Below are 17,028 nucleotides of genomic sequence, written 5' to 3' on the forward strand. Positions count from 1 at the left end.
CCCTACAATCTAAGAGAAGGTGCGGAGCATCTATCTCGAGTTAATTTACCAATTCACTAAAGACAGATTAACAGTAATTCGGAGTTGCGAGTTATTCTTCATACTACCCGAGAGACACGGCAACCCGCCTGCACTCTGCTTGACTCTTTTACTTTATCAGTAACTAGCAGGGAGGGAAAGAGTGGGTACGGTTTTTACGCCGGTTTTAGCAATATACCAGCAATATCACGGTGGGGGACACCAGAAATGGGCTTCACACATTGTACCCATGTGGGAAATCGAACCCGGGTCATCAGCGTGACGAGCGAACGGTTTAACCACTAGGCTACCCCACCGCCCCACCACCCCACCACTGGGGAGATGTAGATTCCGTATACTTACCAAGATGTCCCGTGACATGTTGAACTTGGCAGATATGTATCTATGTCACTCGACTATGAGTTTCACAGTAGTGATTTTGTTCTTAATCGTGTCCTTTGTCACAATCATCAACCTGAGCAGAAAATCAAGTATCTGATGATGCAGTGTAGTACACGGGTTCCCGGTGTGAACACATATGTTGTTCACATTTTCGTATTTAGTATGTTGATGGGGTTATTATCACCCTGATCATGAAAAGGGTAATTTTAACAAAAAGCTACGAAAATCACACGCACGGCCAAAGTACAGAACTGAATTAATATCAAATATACGCCTTTATAAACGGATTAACTATGAGTCTTGACACCAGTAAACATGCCTTTGTTTATCCCTCTTGATTCCTCTTGATTTCTGCCTTGTCGCCATTACCCCTGATATACAAAACCTGTAATTTAAATGATTGTGTCTCAACTTGCAAAAATAATTATTTTTCTTCTGGAACACCATTTTCGATTAACAACACAAATTAACTAAAGAAATACAAAGATAGATCAAACCAAGATAGATATCATATATTCAGATTATACACTTTTGATTGTACTCAGAGTGATATTGCACATTATCATAGAGCCAACATGACGACGGTCATATCACAGGGGGTGTATATAAAGTAACCAGACCCTCGTTACACCCCTGCGGGGATGATGAGGCTTTTCAGTGCATTTTGAATGGGCGATTGATATCAGCCCCGGATGGAGTGCGTCCTCTGCTCGGCTAACTTTCCCATGACAATGTCTTCTAAACAAGGTGAAAATGTTATGGATGCGTTTTGCATTTTTTTATTGTGTATGATAAAAATGTTATTTTATCGACCACCATTCATTTGGCCCACGTTATGACATGGGGGTCTCGGTTTGATATGGAGTATGATATGAAAGCTGTTGTTTAAAAACTGGAGTTACCACTGACACTGGTAATATGAATTCCTTTATATATTTGTTCCGACAGCTACTCCCATATTCGTCTGCAAGAGGTCTGTGCATATACGTGCCTGGTTGTATTCACGACACACCACAAGGTGTGATCGAAGTACATTGTTTACAACTGACCTATGTACCATTGTATGAGACTGCACACACCATACAAGGTAGTCATGTCTTCAGAGCCGTTATTGTGCAAATACGTACGGTCCTGGTTGTATCCGTGGCACCCCACACGGAGTTATCGAAGTACACTGTTTACAACTGACCTATGTACCATTGTATGAGACTGCACATGCCATACGAGGTAGGCATGTCTTCAGAGTCGTTATTGTGCAAATACGTACGGTCAACAAGGAGTTATCGAAGTGGACTGTTGACAACTGACCTACTTTACTGTTACATGACACGACACAAACCATACAAGGTATTCATTCCGAGTAGTTCTTATCACGAAAGTAGCTAGTGCGCGTGTGCAGATAAGGCGAAGGTCGTTTAGTGTCTGCAGTAGGCGCCTCCTGTTCAAACCCTCTTCTCTACTGTCATTTCTCGAAGGTAAGAAAGTGACTCGGTGTGTTAATAATGACATGTCGCCTTACCAGGATCACACAACGTTTGTAATTTAGCAGCTTTACCTTTGGACTAGTGATTGTATAAATATATGTGAATCGCGAGTTACTTCCTGGTTCTTATCAACACCTGAATGAAATAGGTCGCCCTGGACCACGTCAAAGTTTGTTTCTCAATCGCAAGAAGCCTCTATATACAGAATATAAAATTAAGGTTATATATTTCACAATGTAAATTGACGAGTGCTGTTCGAGTTTTATGACTATTTTGTAAGACCCTGTGAATATACATGAAAACGAAAGTAGCCGCAATGTTCAGATTTTAACAAGTTGATCACCAACACACGCATATAATTATAACTTACTGATATTTTGACATTTCACGCGTTTCACAGTTTAGGAAAGTTAAAACAGTAAAGCTTTTTCAAAATGTTTGCATTCCTGCAGGAGCTGCCCACTAGGTTCCGCACTACACACTACTTCAGTATATGATGTGATCGTGTACACAGCGTAGTGACCTACTTTTCTAAGGCATGGAGTATTTCTTTGGCGAAAGTGTCGACTGCACTTGTACATTCATGGACTACATCAAGGTTAGGTGAGGTGAAATGGGGTTTAACGTCGCGTCCAAGATTATTGCACTTATATAGCGACGTGCATGTACGTGTGTGTGTTTGTGTGGCTGCTTGTACTAGTCCGGACTGATGCCGATTAATAGTGCTAGCTCACTGAGATACCATGCCGCAGTTTAACATGAATACCCCACTCAGACACAGTATACTGACTCCGAGCCGACCAGTCCTTGTTTTAGCCCCTTAAAGCCGAGCTCCAGACAGGGTAACAACAAGTACCATCTTTTAACGTCTTTTGGTATGACGCGGCCGGGGATCGAATCCCGGACCTTCCGCTCTCCAGGCGGACGCTCTACCACTAGACAACGGAGGCGGTCATTGAACTACATCAAACGCATATATGTACGAGTGAGTGAGTTGGGTTTAATGGCGCATTGAACAGTATTCCAAGGCGTGTCTGCTCCCTGACTTTGGTCACCCGTGGCTGTACGTTATATCAACCAATCTTAATAAACCCTGCAGATACAAAAACGCACAAAATACAATTAAAGCTCCACATACAAGTCTATTTTATATACATTGATCCAGAACTCATGAAATCAGCTGCCGGAGTACAATACTTTCACACTGCGAGTTGTGTATTTGACGAGTAAAATCATGAATATCTTCTTGGTTCTTATGAACGCTTGGATATAACACTTCCAGTTTGTAACATGCCTGTGAAGGGATGATATTTCGATGTTAAGGTCTTGAAGCTGATCCATTGTTTCCCAACTATGCCTTTGCTCATGGAATGCTTAACATGTACAATACACACATATAACCAATGGCTCACGACACATCACAATAAAAGAAATTGATACCAGTTCATATATCATGTTCATTATCATTATGTCTTTTCCCAGACAAACATGTCGGATCTTGTGTCAGTGGCTGCGATCAAGGATCTTCTGACAGAGTGTCCAATATGTACAGAACACTTTGATGAGTCAACACGAATTCCTCGTCGTATGCCATGTTGTGTACAGTCTATATGTCAGCCCTGTCTGGAAACCTACACTGGAGGTGCTGCAACCCTATCCTGCCCCATGTGTCGACACCGACATAATCTGCCTGGAGGGGTGAAATCTCTGCCCAAAGAGACTCTCATCCTGAAGACTCTGGACTACCTCAAGATCCAGAAAGGTCTCCATCTTCCATGTACAGATTGCCCTGACAAGGAAACAGCTGTAGCCCAGTGTGATAACTGTGGAACATTTTTATGTTCCCTTTGCTTAAGTGCTCATAAACGGAATACGGTATCAAAGGCCCACACTATAAATACCTTTGATGAAATGAAGGGCCGACCTGTGGATAATTTTCGTCGTCTACATCAGTGTAGTCAGCACCAACACCCTCTACAGTTCTACTGCTACACTTGTGACAATGTTGTCTGTGTGTCCTGCACTGTAGTGGATCACAAAGAAGGAAAGGGACACAACGTCGTATCCGTGAATGAAGCACACCAAGGAAAGGCGAAGTCCACAAATGATGTTTTAGGAAAGTTAGAAGAGAAGACAAAGAGACTGAGCGAAACGGAGTCAGCCCTTCAAAAGAAGATAGAGAACATCAAATTGTCAATGAGCGTAGCAAGAGATGATATCAATAAAATCTTTGACAACCTGACCGATAGGCTGAATCAAAGAAGAACAATCCTTCTATCAGATGTTGATGGGAAATCCGCTGAGAATCTGAAGCTAACAGAGGAGGCCTTGGATTCGACAAGACAACTGCTGACTAAAGTGAAATCTTCATCCGAATACATGCGACAGATGCGCAGCAAAGCTGACAAGGTGGAAGATCTACAAGTAATGGGGTCGTCTGAGGCCTCTTTAAACTCCATGTTGAAGGAGTCACCACAGGAAATACCCTTTGACAGGACTGGAGTCAGCTTTGTTCAAGCAAACGTACAACATGTGCAGAACACTATCAATGTGGCAGGAATGGTCAGATCAGTTACGTTCTCCTCAACAGAGAGGCCGAATGGTATGCCAGATACAGAAGTATACAACGCCATCATACTGGAACCTGCAGAGTTCCCTACAGGTAGGTAGTAAACTATTACATATTGTTCATCTATTTATCATGTGTGCAGCTACCTCCTATGTATGGAATCCTAGAAGGGACATTGTCGCGTTGTCAGATTGTCGCCGTTACAAAAACAAGCCAAAAGTGTCAAAATTAACCAAAGCGGGACAATGCGATAATGCAAGAATGCAACAAGACATTTGGCTATTTGTTACATTGTCACATCATCGAATTGTTGCGCTTTGAACAATATTTCATATTTTACTAAAGGTCGACAATGCAACATTTTTCAATTTGAAAATATGTCACGTTGTCGCCCATCAAAACTGTGTGAAAAGGGCGTTAAAATGTGCGACAACACGACAATGCGACATATTGATTTTGTTGCATTGACGAGTTGAAGCCCTGTTCAATTATTGGTGCACAAGCGTTGTAAGTAAACGTGACGAACGAACGCTTCAACCACGAGTCTACCCGACCGCCCCCTTACAAATGTAGAAGTACCCCAAAACGGAGATCGTGGAATTGAACCCCAGCACCATACACTCAGGGATTTCCTGACACGCTGTGCAATAACTGTAATTTAGTTCAAAGCTGCGTTACACCACTGGTCACGTTAGTCACGGGTAGTCCTTGGATGGGTGACCGTGTTCGGCTGCTTGGCTCCTTAGAGTTTCTAGGTCTTCGGTCCTGCCCCACACTGAAGCACATGCACATGTGGTGCCTCTTTGGGCAAGTGACTTTGAATGAGATCTGAAAATTAAATTAGTCATGGTGTAAAATTAACTGCAATCATTGAACTGGCTCGAGAAACCGACAGTGCTTTGTTGCCGAGATTTTGTTATACGTCAACTCGTAGCATATTGCGCCACATTTTTTCGTACACCAACAAAATATTGTCTAATTTCTGAAGGACTGATATCTATATCAAGTTGATTTTCATGTTTATATATAACGTTATGCATTCGAGTGTGGTGATAATTTGCTGTGGATAACGACTATGTATTTTCGCATTGTTTTGTTCACGATTAACCAATCCATTCCAACGTCACCTTAAATAATAATTAATGAGGATATCATACTACACACATAGGAAGTCATAGCGAATTGGATGACCATATCTAACAGGTGAATTAGTCCCTGGGTTCAAGCATTCACCTGATTGTGTCAGTGTCATGTGACTCATGGTGTACCATTAATAATCAAGTGCTAGCAAATATGATGAAAACTGAAAATTTGACACAATTTCGTTTGTACGTCATGACTTGTTTTATGTCTTTGGAGACGCGGCATTGAGACATGCTATATTGATCAATATAATTATATATTTCATCAACGTGCGTTCACCTGCAAAAACAACCTGGATGTGTAAAAAAGAATCTGAAACTTATTCGGCAACATTGATTTATGTTTACATCATGTAAGTAATGTCTTTGAAAAAAAAATGAGTTCGTTTATTTTTTTTCAATAACATAGACATTAATACTACATATAAAAAAAAAATCTAAAAAGTCAAATCTGTTGTTAATATCGGAGGTATGTGTGTAATTAGAATGTGGTTCTTCTCTTCAATTTGTCTCAGTATTTTACATATTTTAAGAATAAAATATGATTAATTTTGTTATTTAAGAATTGACGTGCAAGCTCCGACGTTCATACAGTTTGACCCTGACTCTATGGAAACCCATCCTCGAACTCACACAAAATGTCAAATTGAATTCTTATCATGTTTTTATTTCACTATTTTATACCTCAAAGGATGTGTACACATCTTCAAATAGCACGTCATATTTATACTGGCAACCGTAAACCAACCAACCTCACAAAGTCATAGTTACAACGGGTCGTACTGCAATGAAATAAAGAAGAAGACGTCTAAATGTAACAAGTGAGGTGTATAGGGTATTAACGTCGCTACGTGCATATGTGTGTGTGTGTGTGTGTGTGTGTGTGTGTCTGTGTGTGTGTGTGTGTGTGTGTGTGTGTGTGTGTGTGTGTGTGTGTGTGTGTGTGTGTGTGTGTGTGTGTGTGTGTGTGTGTGTGTGTGTGTGTGTGTGTGTGAGTGTGTGTGTGTGTGTGGCTGCTTTTACTGGTTTGGATCAATGCCGATTTCATAGTGCTAGGACACTGAGATACCATGACGGAAAGTTCCCTTCGGCACTCATGTTTGCGGCTTTTTTCTTTAACGAACTTTGGTTCGTGGTGACGTTTCAGAAATATAATTTGGTGTCTTGACAAATCAGATGTTCTATTTAATCTCAAACTGAGGTTGAAGGACAAAGACATACATGTCCCTGTGGTATCCAGGAGATAACAGTCTGTGAGACATTATCGTGCCCTGTCGGCTTGACATGGTACGAACACCAACTTGGCGCACGTTGATGGCTGGGATTCCATTAAGTGTGGCAGCTGAGGGACACAGTCCCGTCCAGTGAATTGCATGTTGTACTTCCCTTTTCACATGATGATACTGTTAAAACAGGTACGTTCTGCATTATTTGTTTGTTTGTTGTTTGAATCCGCACCCAGCGGTATGCCAGCTATATGACGGCGGTCTGTAAATAATTGAGTCTGGACCAGACAGTCCAGTGATTGACACCATGATCATCGATGTACGCTATTGGGATACGATGACATGAACCAACCAAGTCAGCGTGTCTGACCACCCGATCCCATTAGACCTGTTCTGACACGGATCTTCACGGTAGACCTTCTGCATTAAAGTAGTGCGAGCAGGGAGTACGTGTACACAGGACACACATACTGATTAATACTTTTGTTTCAGTGATGGAGATGGACCGGAGCATCTGTGACCAGGAGATAACATGTAAGATGTGCGTCCTTGACTCAATGATGTTACAGTATATTATTAATTGGTTTTGTCATTCATTTGTCTGTTGAGTTCGATAGGTTCGACCACTTTCGAGATCTAAACGAGCGTAAAACGCAGTGTCAGTCAATGTTAAAGTATAGGAGCTATGATAGGATTTGCGTTAGCGATGTTCCATGCAAGAGGTTCTTGGGTTTTCAATGTTATGTACAAGAAATATAAAAGAGAGTGAGTGAGTGAGTAGGGATTTAAGCCACTTTTAGCAATGTTCCAGCAATATTACGGCGGGGGACACCAAAAATGGGCTTCACACATTGTACCCATGCCGGGAATCGAAGCCGGGCCTTCTGCGTGACGATCGAACGCTTTAACCACTAGGCTACCCGACCACCCCAATATATAGAAGAAGAACGCTTATGCCATTTGAAATTGATATGACACTTCTTATGAATGTCTATGATAACTTGTGACTTTCTTTTTCTGGTTGGTAGATACTAGTGTCTTGTCAGTTGGGAAGTTAAAGTGTTATACACTACAACAAGATCTGTTGGTATTTATTATGGACGTTTTCTTCCCACAGGCCCGACTCTGGAATGGGACTCAAGCACTGCTTATAACAATATTGACGTGTCTGAATGTGTAATCACAAACACCACCTCAGCCGTCCCTTCTCCTGACACAGGATGTCGGATACAACATATCAATTCATGTCTGGCATCCAGGCCTTTAATGGTTAAAAACTGTCAAGGCCAGAGATGCATGTATCGCGTAAAGTTTCGGTTTCGTGTAAAGGAATTGATAGAAGATAATAAAATGATACAAGAGATTGCCCTGACCCCCATCCCTGTAGATGCTCGCTGGAATCAAGTCACTGGACTGAGTGTAGGTGTTGCTACATGCCCCAACCACAAGCAGCAGCTGTGTCTCCGTGTAGACTATAATAGCACCTTCCTCACTGATCTCCCTCTCATTCAGAACAGAGTTGGACAATCTATTGACCTACAACTGTGTTTTCTAATGGATGGAACAAATGACAAAATATTAGTTATTGATGCCGCTGATAACACAGTGTACACCACCGTCACAGATGTTGCTTTTGACAGACCCATGTGGGTCATGATGTATGTTGGTAGTCCCGCAAGATCAGATTTAAGTGGAGAACTGATTACAGGACACAACATCACAGGAACCTTCGCCAACTAAGAGATGCATGCGCTTGACTCATGATCAACTTGTGTACATATGTAAAAACACGTTTGATTTACATGTTTGATACAAATACGAATGTACCCGTGAAGATCCGGGTTGGAATCCTGCCTGCCGTAAGAGGTGACTATGCTTGTCGTAAGAGGCGACCAACGGGATCGTGTGGTCAGGCTCGCTGACTTGGCTGGTGCATGTCATCGTATCCAAATTGCGTGGATCAATGTTCATGACAACAATCACTGGATTGTCTGGTCCAGACACGATTATTTTCAGTCCGCCGTCATATAGCTGGAATATTGCTCATTGCGACATTAAACAAGAAACAAACAAACAAAGCAAATCCGAATGAAATATGAAGCCATAATAATGCAACACGGCTGATGTTCACTACTTGTCCTTAGTATCTTACAATCGCAATACATTAGGCGTCAAAGTGGACATTATTTGAACGCAGACTAGAATAACAAAGTTGATGACTGATCATGAATATTCTTATGCTGGCATAAAATGCGTCTTACCTTCGTAGAGTGTAATGTTTTACAATCATATTAATTCTCATTTACCGATCATTACATACTGACCACGGCAAAAACTATTTCAAGTAGACATGACATTGCTGTGTAGTTGCTGTGGCCCATTATGAATGTATATAGACATGTAGGGAGAACAGTACTATTGCGAGAGCAATATAGAATTGACAGCAACTTTGAAAGTCTTCATTGAAATCATCTGAGGATTGCACTATCACCTCAGTCAACGTGTGGCAACGGATAATTCATGGGAGATAACTCGTGTGGTACTACTGGGGGCACCACCACATCCCTATCACCGCTCCACATCGACACACCCTGGTCTGTAATCAACTCATTTCAACAGTCCCGTGATGTTTGTTATTACCATGATTTACTGCAATTGTAAATATCCCGTATTGATGTATTTTCATTTTTTAGACATGATGAACTTTTTCATCTGATTTCAAGTTCTCTACTTCGTCCATGTTTATGACGTTCACAAAGGACTACGTCATTTAATGTCAGCGAGATTGTTATATATAAAGCTATGTCAGTCATATGACGTCATCTGAGTAAGTAAAACACCCCCAATGTAAGGGTTGGACTGGAAATTATATTTTCATAAGGGTTTTTATGACTCGGGGCACGGGCTGCCCAGTCGTCCAATGCGCCGTGATTCGATGTGTCACTGGCATAGCCAGGTAACCGTGCTTTCGAATGTTATACTTGGATTAATGTTCTTGGTTCATGAGCAATATTTCCGTGATTTCAACATTAAACTGACGCGCACTTATTTAACTGAGCTAATGCTGAAAGGAACTTACACACTCCAACCCAAATTACTTTGACGACACAGTAATGATGGCTGACTTGACCTGGAACATGAAACACTCTTAAAATATGAACGTGTGTTTCCTACCTGTGTGGTTATGTAGGATGGGGTGAGGTTTGGTAATTTATGTTTCTATCGTTGCTTCAAGGTAGGTTGGGGTGAGGGTGAGTAGGATGTCAACAGTCAAGGCTGGTGAAAAATAATCGTCTGAAGATCATTGTTTCCACCCTGGAAATCCAGACTAGGTCTATTTTGGAAGATTGACCGGTGTTGCTTCAAGGTAGGATGGGGTGAGGTTGGGTAGGATGGAGTGAGGTTGATGTGGGTGGGTTTGGGTTTGGGCTGGGGATAGGGGTTAAGCCGTATTCAATTGATATTTTTTACGTGACTGCTTCACCTCTTGCATAACACCACAGGAAAGAAATCATCTGGTAAAATTTGTGGTCATGTTATTCTCTGTGGAATTATTATCCAAAGTTCATTCCACAGTCATTAATCAGTATCAGCAGTAATAATGTATGTTTCTACTGTCTACTACACGTTATAACGTGTCTGCCTTGTTTCCTTAAGACATTGGTATTTATATTTCTTGCATAAAAAAAAAGTATCAATGTTGTAGAATTGCTGTGTGGTCGAACACTACTAACGTTACTGCTGCTGAACATTTACCTAATTTCTGTATATATATATATATGCATATCTGTATTATGATGTTATATTAACTGGATTATGAATGAAATAGTGAAGTGCAACATACAGGTTATGTTGCCATGTTATGAATGGGGCTTCAAATTGCTTGAATTTGTTAGATAAACTTACCCTGTTTTGAAATTTGATGTAGTCACACTGTAGAGAAGATACTTCTTATTTGAATTTGTAACCGAACGCTTTACACGAACCAATGATGACAACCTGATCTATGATGTGGTTCCACATTAACCAGTTGATTTACTGGGAATGAGCCTGCTGGTGCAATGTGATTGCCAATGAAACCGTTAGGTATTTTATGACACAAGTGATTTTTTTACCTGTCAGTTTCAACATTTCACGGCATTCGATGCTACTATTTGAATGTGACAGTTGTGGCTTTTACACAGAAGTTCTGTATCTTTAGTGAGAAAACGCTACATTCATCATGAACTAGTGTCCTGTATCAACATTAATTTTGTGCCCATCAGACAAGGCAACTATGCATATGCACATATGCTTCAAACGTTCCATTGAGTGGTCATTGAGTGCATCTGCTGAATTTTCAACAGTCAAGGCTTTTGAAAAATAATCGTGTGAAGATCATTGTTTCAACCCTGGAAATCCAGACTAGGCCTATGTTGGAAGATTGACCGGTGTTGCTTCAAGGTAAATATTAATGTGAATGACTTAATTGGTCTCACATATACTTTTGTATATTATACTGACACTGGATTTTGTACTGCCACTATAGTGTGTACACCCGTTGTAATTACTTTGCAGCAATTTGTACCGATTTGAAAACTTAGTTAATTCTATATGACAGTTGTTGATTGTATAGCATTTCTTTGCCGTTTGTTGGGTTTCACACTAAATTATTTTACACATTGATTTATGGGTCAACTTGTTTCAAATTGGACGTCGACACGTAACATAATACAATCATATTTTATTTCCATATATATAAATATATTACTTAACAAATGTAAAATGTGTAATTTATTATTTGTCCCTTCGTTGATTTGAATATTAATAAAACTATCAAAATGTATTTGTCAACTTGCACTTTTTTATTTATTTACCTTGTGGATCTAGAAAAATCCTGACAACTTCATGCGTGCTGAAAGAGGCAACTAAATACGGATCAGATGATCAGGCTCTGTGACTAGGTTGATTGTATCTCAATGGGCTGGCATGTTGCTTTCAACCACCGGTAAGCCTGATCTACACTCGATTATTGACAGGCCCCTCTGACACAGAAGGAGCATTACTAATTCCATCTCCAAAACAACCAATACTCACTTGCTAGTAGCAGCCTTGTGAAAGGCAACTGCTGTAATTTATTTTGTGAATTTGTGACTGTTTCAAATGATTAATTTAGGTAGTATTTTATGTTGCCAATGCTGATTGCAAGGAAGGGCAACAGGTTAAGTTCTTTTAGAGTATTTTGGTATGACGCGACCGGGGATCGAACCACCAACTTTCCGCTATCTGGGCAGACGCACTATCCACTAGGCCACAGAGGCGATAAATATGATGCTTGAAGGAGATGTGACAGTGCACATGTACGACCGTTAAACCGATGTCAGTTGTATCTGATTCACTGTAAACAATAAATGTGCTTAAAGGTGTAGTACACTGATAGTACTACGGGTTAAAACGCTTTGTTTTATAACTTTAGGTTTAGTTCTTTTAGATTATGACAAGCTTACTAACTCAGTTAGTTAGTAACTCAGTCAAACTATTGTTAACAAGGAGATAAGTACATATCTACCGAACTGACGTCTTTGCACGCGGAGAAAACAATCAAAGTTCAAGTTCAAGTTATTGTTTCATGCATGAAGTCGCTAAGGTCAAATATCGCATCTACACAGAAAACGTTTTGAATGAATGCGGAGACCTAACTTCACACATCTGAAAGAGATTAGTTTATATTGAATCTGTTTTTTTACTGTTTTATTGTATATACCTTTTTATGATTGCAAACATTATTCCTGTGGCTATACGCTGAAATGTTGACGAAATGATGTTGTGTAACGCACTCGCTAACTAAAACAGAAATGCAGCCATTGAGTTAACCAACAACGAAAACATCAAAACCTATTGCAATAACTAACCCGGCCGTCTATGTGAGCATTGTCAAAGCCTGTCAGTTCTCGTGTGTGTGACACATATGCAGGGTTGTAGGTCAGTATACGCCCCATGAATAAATACAAGAGAAATAGCTTCTTCAAGAGACGTTCGTAACCTAGGATAGAACTTTCTTTTTGAATAACACACTCAGCCGTATTCCAGCTATAAATCGTCGGCCTGTATATAATCGAATCTGGCCAAGAATATCCAGTGACTGATAATATAATGAACAGCGATCTATGCTGAGGTATGATGACGCCAAATCAAGCAAGTCTTCCAGCCTGACCACCAGATCCATTTTCTCGCCTCTTACGAGCCGCATAGACTGCAAGTGACCACACATTACCGGGAATCCCCAGGAGCCAGAGGCAGGATGTTTGAGAATCCATGATTATTGTTTTTGAAAGGAAAGGGCATTGTTATACAGGATATATGAAGTCTACCGGTATAAGCATATTGAAGCCTGTCTTAATTGGATATGTGTTTAATGCTGTATATGTATCTAGAATCTTCAAAACCGATGTTAAACTATTCGTGCTTGTGAATGGTGTTACCCTTCATTTGCCTCACATCATCAATACTCCACGGGCTTGACAACACTGCATTCTTCTATATCAAGCAACGTCAACACATATCGTTCTTTCGTATTAGGTAGCAATATAGTGTAAACACGGAATATATAGATATATAAAAGCACAAATATATTGACATACAAATATATATAACTATAAATAATATATACATATATATATTTGTGTTAGTTTTAAGCCACACACAGACCTACAAACATAAGAGGCTATGGCAACGCGAGCATGTTATTCACCTTGCCATGTAACCTGCCAAACATAGCACTGACCAAAGATAAAAGAACGTCAGGACAGAAGACGGATCCTTGTCAGACATCGAAGGCTTTCTTAGCAATGGTTTTAAACTCACTAACGAGGCCTTAGAGTCAACTAAACAACTTCTTTGGACAACCACACAGCAGATGAGGAGTAGAGCTGACCAGACAGATCTACAAATTATGACATCATCAGCTGCTTCTTTCAGAATATGCTAAATACGCATTGCTGATGTTTCTTGATATATCTTTGCAGTACTAAATGATTGATTCTTTTAATTGAAGACAGAAAGTTATTATCAGTGTTTCACATAGCAATCAATATATATAGGAAGTTGCAAATGATTTAGAGATTATCCCACGACATACGTTTCTTTTTGTGAAATGAAATGAAACATATAGGTTTCCGTATCACATAGATATATAAGCTCGGTAAATATATTCTCTGACGTCATTCACAAAGGATGACATCATATTTAAATATTTGCAACTATGCTTGATATGACGCGACGTTGCTATGTGTCGCATCTCACATAATGGGACATTTGGTTTGATCCAGCCAATTGACGTGAAAAAAAAATCCTCTTGCACTGTGAGAATTACTAATTTAAAAAAATAATTGCACCGCTTTTCTCGCCTGATGGGTAAAAATAACCCTACAATCTAAGAGAAGTTACGGATCATCTGTCTCGAGTTAATTTACCAATTCACTAAAGACAGATTTACAGTAATTCCGAGTTGGTTATTCTTCATACTACCCGAGAGACACCGCACCCCGCCTGCACTCTGCTTGACTCTTTTATTTGATCAGTAACCAGCAGGGAGTGAGTGAGTGGATACAGTTTTACGCCGCTTTTAGCAATATTGTAGCAATTTCACGGTCATCAGCGTGACGAGCGAACGGTTTAACCACTAGGCTACCCCACCGCCCCACCGCCCCACCGCCCCACAACTGGGTAGATGTAGATTCTGTATACTTACCACGATGTCACCGTGACATGTGGAACTTGGCATATATGTATCTATGTCACTCGACTATGAGTTTCACAGTAGTGATTTTGTTCTTAATCCTGTCCTTTGTCACAATCATCAACCTGAGCAGAAAATCCAGTATCAGATGATGCAGTTCAGTACACGGGTTCCCTTTGTGAACACATATGTTTTTTCACATTTTCGTATTTAGTCATCATAATGATGGTGTTTTTTTTCACCCTGATCATGAAAGGGTAATTTTAACAAAAAGCTACGAAAATCACACGCACGGCCAAAGTACAGAACTGAATTAATATCAAATATACGCCTTCATAAACGAATTTACTATGAGTCTTGATACCAGTAAACATGCCTTTGTTTATTCCTCTAGATTCCTCTTGATTTCTTCCATGTCGCCATTACCCCTGATATACATAACCTGTAAGTTAAATGATTGTGTCTCGACTTGCAAATAAAGTAATTTTTCTTCTGGAAAACCAGTTTCGATTAACAACGCAAATTAACTAAAGAAATACAAAGATAGATCAAACCGAGATAGATATCATATATTCAGATCATAAACTTTTGATTTTACTCAGTGTGATATTGCATATTATCATAGAGCCAACATGACGACGGTCATATCACAGGTGGTGTATATAAAGTAACCAGACCCTCGTTGCACCCCCTGCGGGGATGATGAGGCTTTTCAGTGCATTTTGAATGGGCGATTGATATCAGCCCCGGATGGAGTGCGTCGTCTGCTCGGTTAACTTTCCCAAGACAATGTCTTCTTAACAAGGTGAAATTGTTATGGATGCGTTTTGCATTTTTTTAATGTGTATGATAAAAATGTTATTTTATCGATCAACATTCATTTGGCCCACGTTATGACATGGGGGTCTCAGTTTGATATGGAGTATGATATGAAAACTGTTGTTTAAAAATTTGAGTTACCACTGACACTGGTAATATGAATTCCTTTATATATTTGTTCCGACAGCTACTCCCATATTCGTCTGCAAGAGGTCTGTGCATATACGGTCCTGGTTGTACCCACGACACACCACAAGCTGTGATCGAAGTACACTGTTTACAACTGACCTATGTACCATTGTATGAGACTGCACACACCATACGAGGTAGTCATGTCTTCAGAGCCGTTATTGTGCAAATACGTACGTGTCTGGTTGTATACGTGGTACCCCACACGGAGTTATCGAAGTAGACTGTTGACAACTGACCTACTTTACTGTTACATGACACGACACACACCATACGAGCCATTCATTCGGAGTAGTTCTTATCACGAAAGTAGCTAGTGCGCGTGTGCAGATAAGGCGAATGTCGTTTAGTGTCTGCAGTAGACGCCTGTTCAAACCCTCTTCTCAACTGTCATTTCTCGAAGGTAAGAAAGTGACTCAGTGTGTTACAAGGATCACACGACGTTTGTAATGTAGCTGCTTTACCTTTGGACAAGTGATTATATAAGTTGATGTGAATCCTTACTTACTTTCTGGTTCTTATCAACACCTGAATGATATAGGGCATTGCCTAAAAGTCGGGCCGGGCCGGGCCGGGCAAAAGTGTTATTGGCTAATTACTTCATTATCGGCGGTCATACCTACATATAATTGATGCAACATACACACATGACATTTATGAACAATCACCAAACAATAAAGTGCATCATAATTAAGTAATTCGGAGTAAATCACTTGAAAACGAGAAAGTGGAGCTGTGTGTAAGCGTCGCTGATCTAGGTAACATGTAAAAGAGCAATCGTTAAACGAAATAAGATTTGAAACGTATCAAATACTTCCAGCTATCGTGATACAAATTTCCATCTGTCGGCATAGCGTTTCTATTTATAGGAACCTACTATATCGGACCCAACAAAGGCCAAACACTTTTGATAGAGACTATGTTGAGAATGTAGAGGGAAAAGGGTTTCATTTTGAGCACCTTGTTTTCTTTAAGAAAAGCGATCAGAGACACTATAAAGTGGTATTAAGGTGGATATAATACTAATCTATAGATGTGAATCCATTTGATGATACATCTGTGCGGTTTAAGTTGATTTTGACAGCCCGGGCCAAGTCGGACCGAACACTTCTAACAGGGTTTTTCTTAAGAAAATACAGTAAAAGTCCTTGACTTTAATGGCCCAGTTTTCTTAAAATGCGATATACTTGTAACAGCGGTACTCTGGTCCTCACAAAGATAAGAGAGTACTTGTTGGGTTCAAGGGATTTATTTTCAATGGGCGTAGAGAACTACACCGTAGTCCGGATCTGCCCTAAAACATTAACAATTTGATATAAATATCATGGGTATCATTATAAAGGCACTAAATAACAACAATACTAAGTATACATTTAGATCTATAGTTCCTTACTTTTGGCATATATATATATATATATATATATATATATATATATATATATATATATATATATATATATAT

General features: G+C 40.0%; 2 protein-coding genes across 3 annotated transcripts in view; both read left to right on the forward strand.

Moving 5' to 3' along the window:
* The first annotated feature begins 1,456 nt into the window (after window positions 1-1,456).
* LOC125379945 (E3 ubiquitin-protein ligase TRIM33-like) lies at window positions 1,457-8,581 on the forward strand. The gene is made up of 4 exons (XM_048395851.1): window positions 1,457-1,507; window positions 3,387-4,566; window positions 7,334-7,375; window positions 7,959-8,581. Exons 1-4 carry the CDS (start codon window positions 1,472-1,474, stop codon window positions 8,579-8,581), a joined length of 1,881 nt encoding a protein of 626 aa, XP_048251808.1. The 5' UTR covers window positions 1,457-1,471.
* Window positions 8,582-15,582: 7,001 nt separating this feature from the next.
* LOC125371693 overlaps window positions 15,583-17,028 on the forward strand; it is a 32,055-nt gene continuing 30,609 nt past the window's right edge. Inside the window, exon 1 of one of the 2 annotated variants that reach the window (XM_048396300.1) lies at window positions 15,583-15,703. In XM_048396300.1, the coding sequence (XP_048252257.1) occupies window positions 15,668-15,703 (36 nt within the window). In that variant the 5' untranslated portion in view covers window positions 15,583-15,667. Of the gene's footprint in view, window positions 15,704-15,850; window positions 15,970-17,028 lie in introns of those variants that run through there. The other variant, XM_048396301.1, reaches the window with a different exon arrangement.

This window comes from Haliotis rufescens, unplaced genomic scaffold, assembly GCF_023055435.1.
Source record: "Haliotis rufescens isolate VD_foot unplaced genomic scaffold, xgHalRufe1.0.p SCAF_15, whole genome shotgun sequence".
Classification (NCBI taxonomy): Eukaryota; Metazoa; Mollusca; class Gastropoda; order Lepetellida; family Haliotidae; genus Haliotis; species Haliotis rufescens.